This window comes from Ciconia boyciana, chromosome 11 (assembly GCF_034638445.1).
Source record: "Ciconia boyciana chromosome 11, ASM3463844v1, whole genome shotgun sequence".
NCBI lineage: Eukaryota > Metazoa > Chordata > Aves > Ciconiiformes > Ciconiidae > Ciconia > Ciconia boyciana.
The window spans coordinates 10,493,415-10,506,315 of NC_132944.1; the positions used below are offsets into that span (position 1 = coordinate 10,493,415).

The 12,901-nt window shown below is 44.0% G+C and overlaps 1 protein-coding gene and 1 long non-coding RNA gene across 4 annotated transcripts in view; one reads left to right on the top strand and one right to left on the bottom strand.

The window, feature by feature from the left end:
- Window positions 1–1,404: 1,404 nt before the first annotated feature.
- LOC140657991 (uncharacterized) lies at window positions 1,405–5,456 on the bottom strand. 2 transcript variants are annotated; one of them, XR_012044568.1, is made up of 3 exons: window positions 5,163–5,456; window positions 4,313–4,412; window positions 1,405–1,543 (listed from the first exon to the last, which is right to left on the bottom strand). It is a non-coding gene; the product is annotated as an uncharacterized lncRNA (long non-coding RNA). The 2 variants fall into 2 exon arrangements; XR_012044567.1 differs by having other exon boundaries at window positions 1,405–1,695.
- Window positions 5,457–12,901, top strand: part of SUMF1 (sulfatase modifying factor 1) — a 39,233-nt gene continuing 31,788 nt past the window's right edge. The window contains exons 1-2 of one of the 2 annotated variants that reach the window (XM_072875829.1): window positions 5,457–5,747; window positions 10,534–10,707. In XM_072875829.1, the coding sequence (XP_072731930.1) occupies window positions 5,514–5,747; window positions 10,534–10,707 (408 nt within the window). In that variant the 5' untranslated portion in view covers window positions 5,457–5,513. The remainder of the gene's footprint in view (window positions 5,748–10,533; window positions 10,708–12,901) is intronic. The other variant, XM_072875828.1, reaches the window with a different exon arrangement.

A 12,901-nucleotide genomic window follows, 5' to 3' on the forward strand; every position in this document is an offset into this window, starting at 1 on the left:
AGTGAATAGAGTTCTATGGTTTTCATAAATGGCTGCAATACTACAAGCCATTACTGATCAGAAATTTGGCAGAGTAATGGTGCCTAATATCATTAGGTAATCCTAATGAATTCTCATGTAATCAAATCTAATCTCTGGATGACTTTAGTAGGCTGAGGACAGTGAATGGCTAGAACGTCTGGTGCACTTAGGCAGTGACATAAGGACTGTCACTAGAGCCAGTGGCAAAGAGCTTTGCCCACTGAACACCTTTAGCGGTTACACTGGCACTATGCCTTGAAATATCTACTGAGTGCTAAATAAGAGCAGCAGCAGTATGTTAGAAATTGCATGTAATGTCAGCCAGAGTTTTGGGGGACTTCCCACAGACAGAGGATGAACAGGTCCCCCAGCCACACCCAACCTGACAGTATGAAGTTCTGTGAATATGGGATGCGTAGGAGACAGCAGAGGAGGCATTCTGCTCTATCCCAGCCTGCAAATCCTCACTTTGTTGTCCGAAGAGTTGCATACATCTCTCCACGCTTCTCCTACAGCAGTCATGTCATTTGTCTCCTGCTCCTTCTGCAGCCTACCAGTCCTCTGATCTTGCAGCCTCTCTGGAAGGCAGAATATCAAAGGCTACATTTTCTCTCATGGAGTACATTTGCTTCTGGGTCTTGGTCAGTTCTTCAAAGGCTGTGGAGTTTGTGCTACTGAAGGCCCTTCAGCCAAAAATACTGATCAAGTACTGCAAAGAACTTGCTAGATTTGAAGGAGTACTGACAAAGACAAGATAATCATGAAAACTTCCAACAGTGGAAAATGTTTCCATTTCTCTCTAGGAACTTGCTTTGGGATGCTGCTGCAGGCATGGTGAGTTCATAAGGTTCCTATAATCTTTTAGCTTTAAGAAGAGGTGAAACAGTAGAGCAGTCTGGGAATGAAAAATTTCACACTCAGAAGTAGCTTAGAGTTATTATCTTAAAGCAACTGTTTCATTGATAATGTGAACTACAGCAAGTAGCCCCTGAGATGGGGAATAGAGTCCTATTCGCTCAGTAGCAAACAAGGGGTTGGGCTTAGATCACACGCACATAGACAATGAGGGTCTAAGGAATGAGAACTGTTCAAGAATTCAGAAAGGAAATAGTGAAAAAAATACTACTTGGTAGACATCACTTCAGTCTTTAGAGTGCTGTAATATAGATGTTTAGCCCAATCACATATGTTATTTCAGTCACAGGAAAACACCTTGCAAGAGATTTTTTTTTTTGCTGTTGGAGAACTCTGTTCTTTTTCTCCTTTTTGAACCTTACTCTGGTCCATTGCTACTTTATTTGTAGCAATTATGTGGATTCAACATTGATGAAAGATGTTAAGACAAAGTTTGAAGTCTTTTATTTGTCAAGAAGAAGAACAGTATTATCTTGTTTTATGCTGACCAATTTGCAATTAACTGTTGACTTATTTGGACTATTTTGCACGGAAAACACTCCGGCCTGCTGGGTAGGTCTGCTCTGTCTCTGTCTCTGCTGTTGGTTCAGCTGCACAAGCAGCAGCCCTGAAAGAAAAATTAGAACAGGAATATTCTAGGTAGCCACCAGGACTCTAAGGATCAAACTGTCTAATCTTGCTTGTGTCTGGTCTTCATGATGAGGTAGATGATCACAAAAGCTTCCCGTCATCAGAGGTGTCCATGCCAGCACTGCAGCACTAGGAGATGAAAAGCACTACTAACAATAGGGACAAATGCTAGGCAACATCTCAGCTTTTCAGCTAAGTGCTGAAAAATCTCTCATTTCTATAATATTTTAATAGCGGTGAAATCAGTGTCTTAATCCTGAAGTATGGCGCACTCAGTGCGAGGAAAGAGAATAATTAAACCCTGTGTGGAAGAGACTAGCTGCCTGTGAACAAATAACTTAGGAGAAGAAACATGATCAATAAATGACACCAGGAAAAGTTCTCAGAAGTCCTCAGGATTACAAACTGGAAGTTGGATGTTGCTCAGAAGCAAACTGTAATTGTAATTATTTCTTCTAGTCTCCTAAGAGAATAAGGAACATAAACCTTCCTGATGGAAGTACACAAATGATGCAGAAAAGAATTCTAGGAAAACGAGCAAGCAATGAGAACAAGTGGGCAAGATACACTAGAGAACTGTCCCAGCTCATTGGAAATTAGCTGATTTTCTTGAATTCCATCATGACAGAGCCAGAATCCCATGGCTTTAATAAGGGGAAGTTATCCTGGCAAACTGTTTTCAGTTCTAGAAGACTGCAGAATTTGGATACCTAGATTTTGCTGTCATTTCAGTAAATTGCATTGGAAATTTGGAAGGAGAAAATAAGTTATATTTACTTTGCATTTTCATAGAGATTCATTAATGCACAGGGCTATGATCACTGTTTCAACATAAAAGGAATGTTTACATTTTCTGACCCCGAAGCAGCAAGGGTTGATTTTATAATTAAATTTGTATTCATTTGTTTTCCTGCACTCTGTTGCTTTTCTAAGTACGTCACAGGGCAAAAGGGACTAATGATGGATAATTGAAATGCATGCTTGTGAAGACTGCCAGCACTGTCATTTTACACACAGTAAAATTTCATACAGCAAATACAGTTGAGTACTGTTCCTTTCCAGTACTAATACAAAACAACAAAAACCCCCACCCCTTGTTCACTATGGCCATGCTTCTTTTTGCTGCACAGTCCTAATCTGCATAGGGAAAAATTATATTAGATATTTTTAATTAATACCCCACAGAATGAGTAAAGGTTTCTTTCAGCATAGTGGAGGATCCAGAAGAAGATCCATTCTGCTGACAGTCCTGAACAGAAGCTCCCACACAAAGTAAAGATTTACATGACTGTTGTGGTTTAATCCTTCAGGCAGCTAAACACCACACAGCCATGCGCTCACTCCCCTCCAGTGGGACAGGGGAGAGAATTGGAAAAAAGGTAAAACTCGTGGGTTGAGATAAAGGAAATTTAATAGGACAGAAAAGGAAGGGAAAATAATAATGAGAAAATAACGTACAAAACAACTGATGCACAATGCAATTGCTCACCACCCACTGACCAATGCCCAGCCAGTTACTGAGCAGCGGCCGTGCCCCCCCGGCCAACTCTCCCCAGTTTTTCTGAACCATACCATCATGTATATATGGTATGGAGTATCCCTGTGGTCAGTTGGAGTCAGCTGTCCCGGCTGTGTCCCCTCCCAGCTTCTTGTGCACCCCCAGCCTCCTCGGTGGCAGGGCAGTATGAGAAGCTGAAAAGTCCTTGACTTAGTGTAAGCCCTGCTCAGCAACAACTAAAACATCAGTCTGTTATCAACATTATTCTCATGCTAAATCCAAAACACAGCACTATACCACTTACTAGGAATAAAATGAACTCTATCTCAGCCAAAACCAGGACAATGATAGAGCACCAAAATCTTCAACAACTGCAGTGAACCACAGGAAAAATGGAGGACAACAAGGGCATTACCAGTTCCCTGATGTAGAAGGTACTGACAGTTCTGGATTTCGACAGCTGATCACCATCTGCCTTAGGCTATGTACCTTGGCTGTGCAACAGATACACGGGAATACAAAAGCAGTGCACCCTTTCTGCCTGTGAATGAGATAGCAGGACTTTGGATTTATGTCACACAAGAAAGCAGGCATCTGCACCTGCTACTCCCTCAGCTCCTTAGCAGGGGGACGGTGAGTGGGAAGAGCCTTTGGTCTGATCACAAAGTCCCAGCCAGCCAAGCTGGCACAGAGTGGGGTAGTAATTTGCTTCTTGCTACTAACAGCAAATTGCTACCTCTCCCAAGAGCAAAGCAGGAGACCATTGTGCCTCTGTAAAGTACGTTTCCATTCCTGACCTGCTTGGCTTGTACACTAGTATGTTGCCATTCACCTGGCTTGTGACAAACTGCTTCTCAGTCACCTGAACTGAAAACTCCTGTAAAAAAAACCCCAAACTGCAGTTACAGGATTTGATGTTCACTTGGAAAGAAAAGCAGGTTTCTCCTTTTCCCCTTCGAGTGATGTTTTCCCCCCTCCATGGTGATGTTTTTGCTATAAAGGCGGTTGTGTCATACTTGGTAAAATCCATTTTTAAGTGTGAAAAACTGAAATCCCAGGATAGATACACAAACAGAAGGGCCCAAGGAATTTACCATTTCTTTATTTTTTCCTAAGTCCTTATTCTGAAATGATGCTGAGTTGCATCATCCCCCATTAATAGAGGAGATGAGGGTTCTCTTAGGAGGAAGGCATGTACGCACTCTTACGTTACATACTGCTATTGAACACAAAGGTGTAAGCACTTACTTTTTGGGCCTTAGACCTGCACCTTGTACGAGTCTCTGACATTAATGTTATCTACATGCTGTTGGCTGTCCTTCAGCTGCAGTTTCATTGCAGCAATTTGCTGCAAAAGAGAAAGAAAGAGTGAGCTTAAAACACGCATGAATACTTATGGCCTCAGCCGGAGACCAAGGCCTCAAGAACACTATCCTTGGTGCAAGTTACTAGCAATGATTTCCAAGAGAGTTTACGGAAGGGCCAGTCCTCACTTCTGCTGAGCGATACTGACACAATTTGAACTTCCCCTTACTATGAATATTGCTAAGTAACATAAATCGGTCATCTACAATGACACCTAGTTGCAGTTTTTGACATGTTAAAGTGGGAATACTTAAAGGCAGTGTCTGTATTTCGCTATATTTTCCTGTGGAGGTGAAATGAGCCGTAAACAGCTGTGTTGTGCCAAGGGATTATATTGATGGATAGCTAAGAAATTATTTTTGGGAACACAGTCCTATCTGCATTCATTTCATGTACATATTTTTCTCAAGAATGTTAATTGTAACATACATCTTGAATAAACCTGAATACCATATACATTAAATACTATCCGTTAGGTACCAGAGCACTGGATCCAGTGTCTCTCCAAAAGCACAGGTCTGTGTGCTTTATTTAGGCCATGTTTGCTTCAGCACCTCGTCATTTTTAGACAATGGAAAGGCAAACTTCAAATCCAACTCAGGAATGACTACAAGAAGAGGCTCTGGGCAGCATGGTCACCCTCCCAGGGTGCGCCTGACGGGGATATGCCTCCGTCGCTCCAGTGAGCGATGCTCCCCCCGCTCCCTCACTCTTCTCACAAAGCCTCACATACCTGTCGGAGACAAAACACAAACTAGACAAGTATCTGTGCGCTTCGCGTGGTGTGAGGCCGGCCCAGCCCGGCCCGGCCCGGCGGGCGCTCGGGCAGAGCCACACGCTGCTCTTCGCGGGACCCCCGAGGCGCCCGCCGGCGGGGTCCCCGCGGGGGCCGAGCCGGGCGGCAGCGCCCCAACTGCCTCTGAGGTGCGCGAACAGCCGCCCCGGGGGGCGGGAACGGCGGTGAGGGGCCAGGCCGGGCACAGAGGGCCCGCCCCCGCCAGCCGCCCCCTCCGGGCCGCGGCAGTGCCCCTTTGAGGCGCGGCTCGTCACCTGACCGCGGGCGGCACGTGGTGCCTCCGCCAACATGGCTGCGCCCGCAGCAGCCCGGGCCTGGGTGCCGCGCTGCCTTTTCCTGCTGCTGGGGCTGGCGGCGGCTGCCGGAGCAGCTGAGGGGGCAGCACCCGGTGGGGACTGCGGGTGCAGCGCTAGCCGTGGCGGTGGCGGTGGCGGTGACGGTGACGGTGACGGGCGGGAGGTAGCAGCGCGGCGGTACTCGGCGACGGCGGCGAGCGGCAGCCGGAACACTGGGCACAGGCCGGTGAGCGGCGGGGCGAGGCGAGGCGCGCGTGGGGCGGGGGGAGTCGCGCGCGCTGCCGCGCCCCGCGAGGCGGTTGTCGCCGCGCCCTGAGGCGGGAGGCCGAGCGCGCTGAGGGGGCGGGCGGGTGCGGCGGCCCCCGCGGGTCGGGCCGGGCCGGGCCGTGGGGCGTCCCCGGCGGTGCTGGGCGAAGCGGGGCCTCCTGCGGTGCTCGGGGGGTTAACGGAGAACCGCGAGCGAGCGGGCTTCTGTGCAGAAACTCAAATTAAAGCTGCTTCAGAGCTCTCTTGGGCCTGATTGGTGAGAGCCTCTGCTTGGGCACGGGTGCTTCGGCCGGTCCCGTCTCACGTTTCCCACTCAGAGAGCCCGAGCGTCTCCCGGGCCGTTTGGGTGCTCCTGAAGATGGAGAGAGGCCTCGGCAGCGGTGCCCGTGTCCTGGTGGCCTTCCCTGCGTCCCCACCCGTGTCTGCCCCGATCGCACCTCCCTGTGCAAAGCTGAGACATGACAAACCAATTCGAGGTGTTTTTCTTGGCTGCTTGTTTTGGCAGGCCTGCCTACACCTTTAACTGGCTAACACTGGGTGTACATGTGCCAGCGTGCTCACTTAAGTGGGGTTGTCTGTTGCCGTACGGCCCAGGGAGGTGGCAGCTCTGTTAGTGTAGTCCCTTACTTGGTGAACATCAGCTCTACTGTGGCTCTGGTTTCCCCACAGCCATCTCTTTTAGGTCTGTGTCAGTATCCATGGAATTGAAACACTGACAAGCGATGCATCAGGTCTCTTGTGTGTATTACAGCAAAGCCATCATTTATGTATCCATATCTATATATCCTTTAAGGTTCTCTTCAAGTGAAAGTCTCTTTAATTGCTTATTCCTTTCTATTGCTGCTGCTGTTGCTGCTCTTCTGAAAGACACCGTCCAGAGCTGAATGTGCCTTCTTGATGAAGGCAGAGTTTGAAGTGGGTTGATGTGCTATGACTGTGCTTACTGCGAAGGGATACTGAGACTTTTTGTATCATTGGACACCAAATGCCTCACTGGATTAAATCTTCAATTATTAGAAATGGGGTTGCTGTTTAATTTCATGAAAGGTGCTAGTAAACTTTGGCAGACAAAATTATATCACAGCAGGCTTGGATCTTGTTCTTGTGCGAGATGGCCTGCAAATAGCAAAAATGTGAGGGGCTGCCTCTCTAATTGCCTCTTGGTGTTGTAACACTGGGAAGCTGCGTCAGCTTGGAAAAAGGCTGTGTCTCACAGGCAGTGTGGAAACTTACCAAGTAAAGGGAAAGATGCACAGTGGTAATTATGAGTTTACTATTGCAGGCTGCACTGAAGATATTTGAGAATATTTAAAGAGTATGAATTAAATAATCCATATTGCACTGGGGCTCTCTGTCACTAATATACGTTTCATGTAACAAATTTCAGCATTTCACTGTGAGTTTCACTGTAGGGTGAAAAAATCATTTGACTCTTACTTTATGCAAGGAAGCTGGCAACTTCAACAGCAGATAATGAAAACTAATTACTGATGGATTTTCAGCTATGTTCACAACATAACTGGATTATGCTTAGCTAGAAAACATTTTTACCAGAAGGGAAGTGAGGGAAAAATTGGCTTCTACCTCAGCCACAACTGAGATGAATTATTTCCACTACATCCTTAGAAACAGGGAGCTAGTACTGTAGTGGGTCTGCTCTACATTACCATAATACTTTCAACATAAGTATAATCATAGGCAAATTCGGTCCCTGTTGTTGAAGTTGAGCTTTGAGGACAATGAACTGCATGTGCTAGTTAAGTAATATTGTGAAGATACAGGCGATTATTGTTGCACACTACTTAATACGGTAAATGATGTATCTGTCAGCCTCTGCTGTTGCATTTCTGCCTCCATAGTTCAACTTTGATATTTATTGGAGATCAGTTCCTCAGTGTTAGCTACTGGTATTTTAAAACTGGATGTTAAAGCTGCTTAATTAACTATGCAAATGTGGTTTCTGGATGTGTTGTCTATGCAGAAAATCTGTTCTTTACTTAATGTTGTATTCCACCGTTCTCAGCTGAAGAGTGCTGTCAGACATCTGAGCCTTGCAGCCTGCGATGTGGTGTTATCATAAAGCTGGCTGTCAAAGGAAGGTCTTATTTCCAAACAGGAGGTGGAGCTGTGAAATGAGCCTTGGTGGGGGAGACTAATCCTGTGGAATCAATATTTGGTATCAGTGTTGGACACAGCATTGGTGGACGTGCCAGAAGTCTCAGTTGTAACTGTGTGAGAGGGCTGCAAAAGCAGCAGGTCCATAAGGAAGCCTTTGGACATTCCTAGCTGAACATATACTGGCAATCTATCGATTTTTCAGGTTTTGGAAATGAATGCTAGGCTGTAAAGGAAGAGTTAATTTTTCACATGCTTTTAGACAGCAGCTCACTAGTGGGCTCTGAATCTTGCTTTGAAGACTGCTTCAAGGAGTTGTTTTAGCTACAGTGGGTTGGAAAGAGATTGGAAGGAAGGAAGCGGTGCAACTTTGTACCATGTTGTCATTCCCTAAGTCCTAAAAAATGTAAGCAAATTTATCCTGAAGCCCTTTTGTGGATTCAGTTAAAGGCAATCAGTAAGTGCTCACATTCTTTTTAGTGGAGAAAACGTTATGAGGATGCAGCTAGCTTCAAATGTGGTTAGTTCAAAGGAAAAAGTATTTGTAGCACTTCTTACAGCTCTTCTGCAAGTTGTGTGAATTTTAAGTGTCACTGGGAGAGACCCAAGCAAAAGGAGAGATCTATAGTGGTGAAGAAACAATTAAATTGGATATGTAAGGTTATGTCAAATACTCCAAATTCTCTTAAGAATAGGGAGAGGTGCTGGATAGCTGATCTGAACATAAATAACAGTAAAATCCAGAAGCTGGAAGGTAACTAGTGATTCTTTTTGTCTGCCTGGTTTGTGAGGCAGTGCGGGCATCCAGATAAACTGTTTTGGTGAAAGCATCCAACTTTATGAAAAGAATCTTGTAAAGTAAGAAAAAATCCCAAAAATTCCAATGATAGAATAATCAAGGTCCTATAATCTAGGCTGTGCTGCAAAATGGCTATTTGTACAAAGTCCAAAGTTAATGTTTGGTTCTGTGAACCCACCTCTTCATCTAAATAATGTTATATCAGTTCACATTTTTTACAACCCTATCTCTGCAGTTTGGCTACTTTTAATATACGTTACATACTGTGTTATTCCACTATATGTATATGGAATTTTCTTTGAACTCTTGTACATCTAAAACCCAGGCTTCTTTTTCTGTCAGAACTTAAACTACAGTTCTGGAGTAGTGTTAGAAGTGTACTACTCTGGAAACTTCTCTCTCAGTGAATATTTCTGTTATTAGACTTGAATTTCCTGCATCCTTTTGCATGAGGATCTTGCAAAAAAAAATGCTGCTATCTCTTAGAACTGACTTTGCTAATTTTCGTTTCTGTCACTGGTCTGCCTGCTTGAATTCCTTGTAAAAGTAGCGTGTGATCACAGATCACTGCCAGGGTATGCCCAGGTGCAATATGATATGCCAGATTATTTTCCACAGTGGATGCCTGTCAGTGCTGGCTGGCTTTTTTGGGGCTTATTCACTCACAACCTCTGACCATTGCCAGAGGAGGAATGAGGTGGCTGAATTCAATGTGAGTTAGGGGGTGTAGGTAGCTCAGGAATGCTGAAAAGAAAGGAGAGAGGGAGTTTTCTTCCCCCGTTCTTTCATCTGTTGATGATGAGTTGGGTAACTTCTTGGCAAGCTAGCTCTTGGGTAGTGTCAGCCCTTGAAACATCACCTGCCCGTTGGGAAGATTTTACACAGCCTGAGCTGTCATTCTTCATTCCAGCATGGGCTTCTGAGCAGGGATCATGGGTGCTCTTGTTTTTTTGGGTGAGGAGCATGTTGCTCAGTCTGTGGTCTTTAGAGGGCTCCCAGGAAACATCTGATGAGGCATGACAAGGCCTCTGGGGCCTTTGTCTTCCTGGAAAGAGCCCACTAAAGCTGAGGGAAAATGTGTTTTGTTTCTCTGGAAACTGGCTGAGGCCTTAAAGGGAAAGCATCTTCTTGAAAGAGTTAAAATGTTACTCTGTCACTCATCCTTTACTTCTGAAGCTTGAGGCTCTTGCCCAAGGCCAGTCTTCCAGAGGAGTGGAATATAACTGACTTGAAGGTTTGTCTCATCTCTGGCACACAGAGCTGCAGGTGCTGTGTCTACCTGCCAGTTAGCAGCATGGTTGGTAATAAAATGCTGCATGTGCCTGTTATTAAATGAAAAACCATGTGTAGTTAGTATGCAAACAAGCATAGGCTTGTCCGCAAAAGAGCACTTTACAGTTTCATAATCTCCAGATTCTTCATTGATGCATCAAGCCTTCCTAGGAATAGAGTGAAATGCCAAAATTCCTCATCTGAAAATGAATAAAAAGGACTCTGGATTGTTTCTTGGCTCTTAGGTACAGTAAGGGAACATGTTTCTCCTCATTAGAGCACAAGCATTACCCTCAGTAAAAGTTCTGAATTACCCAGACTTCATGCAGAAAGAGCTACAAATGGGGGTTTTGTTCTCCATTTAAGTTCTGCTTGCTATTTCTTCCAAACAGGTGGTGATCAAGATGCCACTGTTGCCATTTTGTTGTGCTGCTTTTGTCAGTGAAATGCTGCTCAAAGCAAAAGCACCTCCAAAGATAAAGTGGAGGAGGAGTAAGACTGATAAGAGAATTTTCAGTCTTTCATTTTCATAATCTTTTGGGTGGTGTTTTCTCTGCAGATGGTCACTATTCCAGGAGGAGTGTTCACAATGGGCACTGATGAGCCTGAAATACAGCAAGATGGAGAATGGCCTGCTAGAAGAGTCCACGTTAACAGTTTCTACATGGATCAGTACGAGGTCAGCAATGAGGATTTTGAGAGATTTGTGAATTCTACTGGGTACATTACTGAGGTAAGGCGGAAGCGTATACAGTCTCCTGTCATCTTTCTTTGTGTTGGCAAAATCCCTGTTAAAAACTTAGGGGCTTTTTTTTTTTTTTTTTTGAAGGATGTCACAATACTTGCTTGGGACTTGCATACTAGAATATTTCTGATATAAGTAGTGGAGGGATGAAGTTGTCTTGCCTTGCTGCCCAGGGGTCTGAAAGGGCATTTAAATGTATACTGTTACATTTGGTAAGTGTCTTGATATCTGAACTAGTTTCTTCCCTGCAGTATGACTGAGGCAACCTGGGTGAAGGTAACAGATGGGTGAAGATGTCTATGCAGGGTTTTTTGGTTTTTGTTTGTTTGTTTGGGGTTTTTTTGACCTTTGGGTCCTAGGACATCTTTGCACCAGTACAACTATGTTGTTAGATTTTCCTTATTTTAGAGGAATAGGGGAGAAGGGATTTAAAAAACTGTGATACCTGAGGACTCTGCAGGCTAGTTCAGCACAGCTACTTGCTAATGAGCTGAGCAATAGAAAGCCCTGCTGTCTAAAGAAGATATAATAGCAAGTATAATAATAGTTTTGTGCATGTTACTGGGAACAACAGACTAAGAAAGAATATGTGAAGGTTCTTCCAAGAAAGAAGCTACCTATGCCTGAGGCTCTGATCTTTCCTGACAGTTGACTGTTCCTACGCAACTTTTATAAAACCCTGACAGGCCTTTTAGGCAAATAAAAGCCTCGGTAATGATCATGTCTCAAAGGAGGCACTTTGCTAAATTCATTTGATAAACTGGTTCTCATTTGGAAGACAGGATCCTTCTGGGTGGATGAAGGGCTTCTTTTATCTATGGCACTATTTCTGTTTTTAAGTTCGTAGCTCAATCATTATGAAAAAAAGGTTGCTTAAAAATTTTTAGTTTAAACAGGTCTTACTTGTTGCAAACAGCTTCTGGAACGAGCACATGTGCAGTGGTACTTGAATGTAGCACTGCATCAGATGAAGTCTGTTTCAGACAGCGCTTCATGGCTCAGCTGGTGTAGTTGGGTGCTCCACTTACACTTTCTCCCTTCCCCTCTCACATGGGGTCCCCGTTTACCCTGGATTTGGAAAAATGAACTCAGAGTAAACAGCACTGATTATGCAGGGGGTTTTTTGGGATGCAGCTGAGCAGGTTTTTGTGTATTTAAATAATGTCCACATTACTTACTGTGGGTAAACAGAGCCAACCTACTTCTTGGTTTTCATTTATTACAGACTAGACTGAAGTCCAGTGGCAAATAGAAAGCTGAAGAAAAAAATTGCCAGATGTACAGCTATCTTGTTGAACCAAAAGTATTTTCTTTTTTAACAAACTCCAATTAAAAAAAAAAAAAAGCCCTCGTTGGAGGCTATCAGACTAAAATCTGGGGTCCTTTAGGTGATAAACCTGTTTGCTTCTGTCTGGGTCTTTCAGATTGAGCAGGAGAGAAAAATAAGGTTGTTTTTTTTTCTTCTCTTTCCTTTCTGAAACTGACCGTATAAAGATTACGGTCATATGCTAAAACTTCTTGCAATTTACTTGGTGAATAGGAGCCTTCTTTCAAACTGTGCTTCTTGAAGAGTTCTGAGCATGCAGAAGCAGCTCATGGTGATCATTCTCAGTCTTTGAATGCCTATAATAAAATGAAGAAATTGAGAAGGGCAAATGTATTTAATTCTGATAACATGTTTTGACTTCCCTAGTATATCAATTCACTTAGTTTACCATGGGAAAAACCCCTATGTTGGTATTGTGTACTGTGATTCATTGAAATGATTTGTATTTTTTGTTTCTTTTGGCTTTATATAAGGCTAGATATAATGATTGGGTTACTTTTAACTCTTCTATTGTTGTTGTAACAGCACTTTAAAACACGGTGCTAGTGATGGTGAAGGAGCAGTAAGTGACAAGGCCTAAGTCTTTTAGGGTGATTCCCAAAGGAAAAATAAGACAAATTAAATATGCCCTTGAATGTTAGATTATTGACTGTAGCATTTTAAAGCAGTTGGGACAATTGGAACTGCATTTTTAATTAACAGAAGTAAAAACATTTGCAGAAGCTCTGTGAGCTGCCATCTGTCCAGTGGCTGTTGAAGAACAATGACACCCAGAGATAAAATGCCTTCTCTTCTGTTCCAAAAGAGCTTCCTTGAAAGAGAACTCAAAATTACTCCTAGAATTTCCTTATCCTT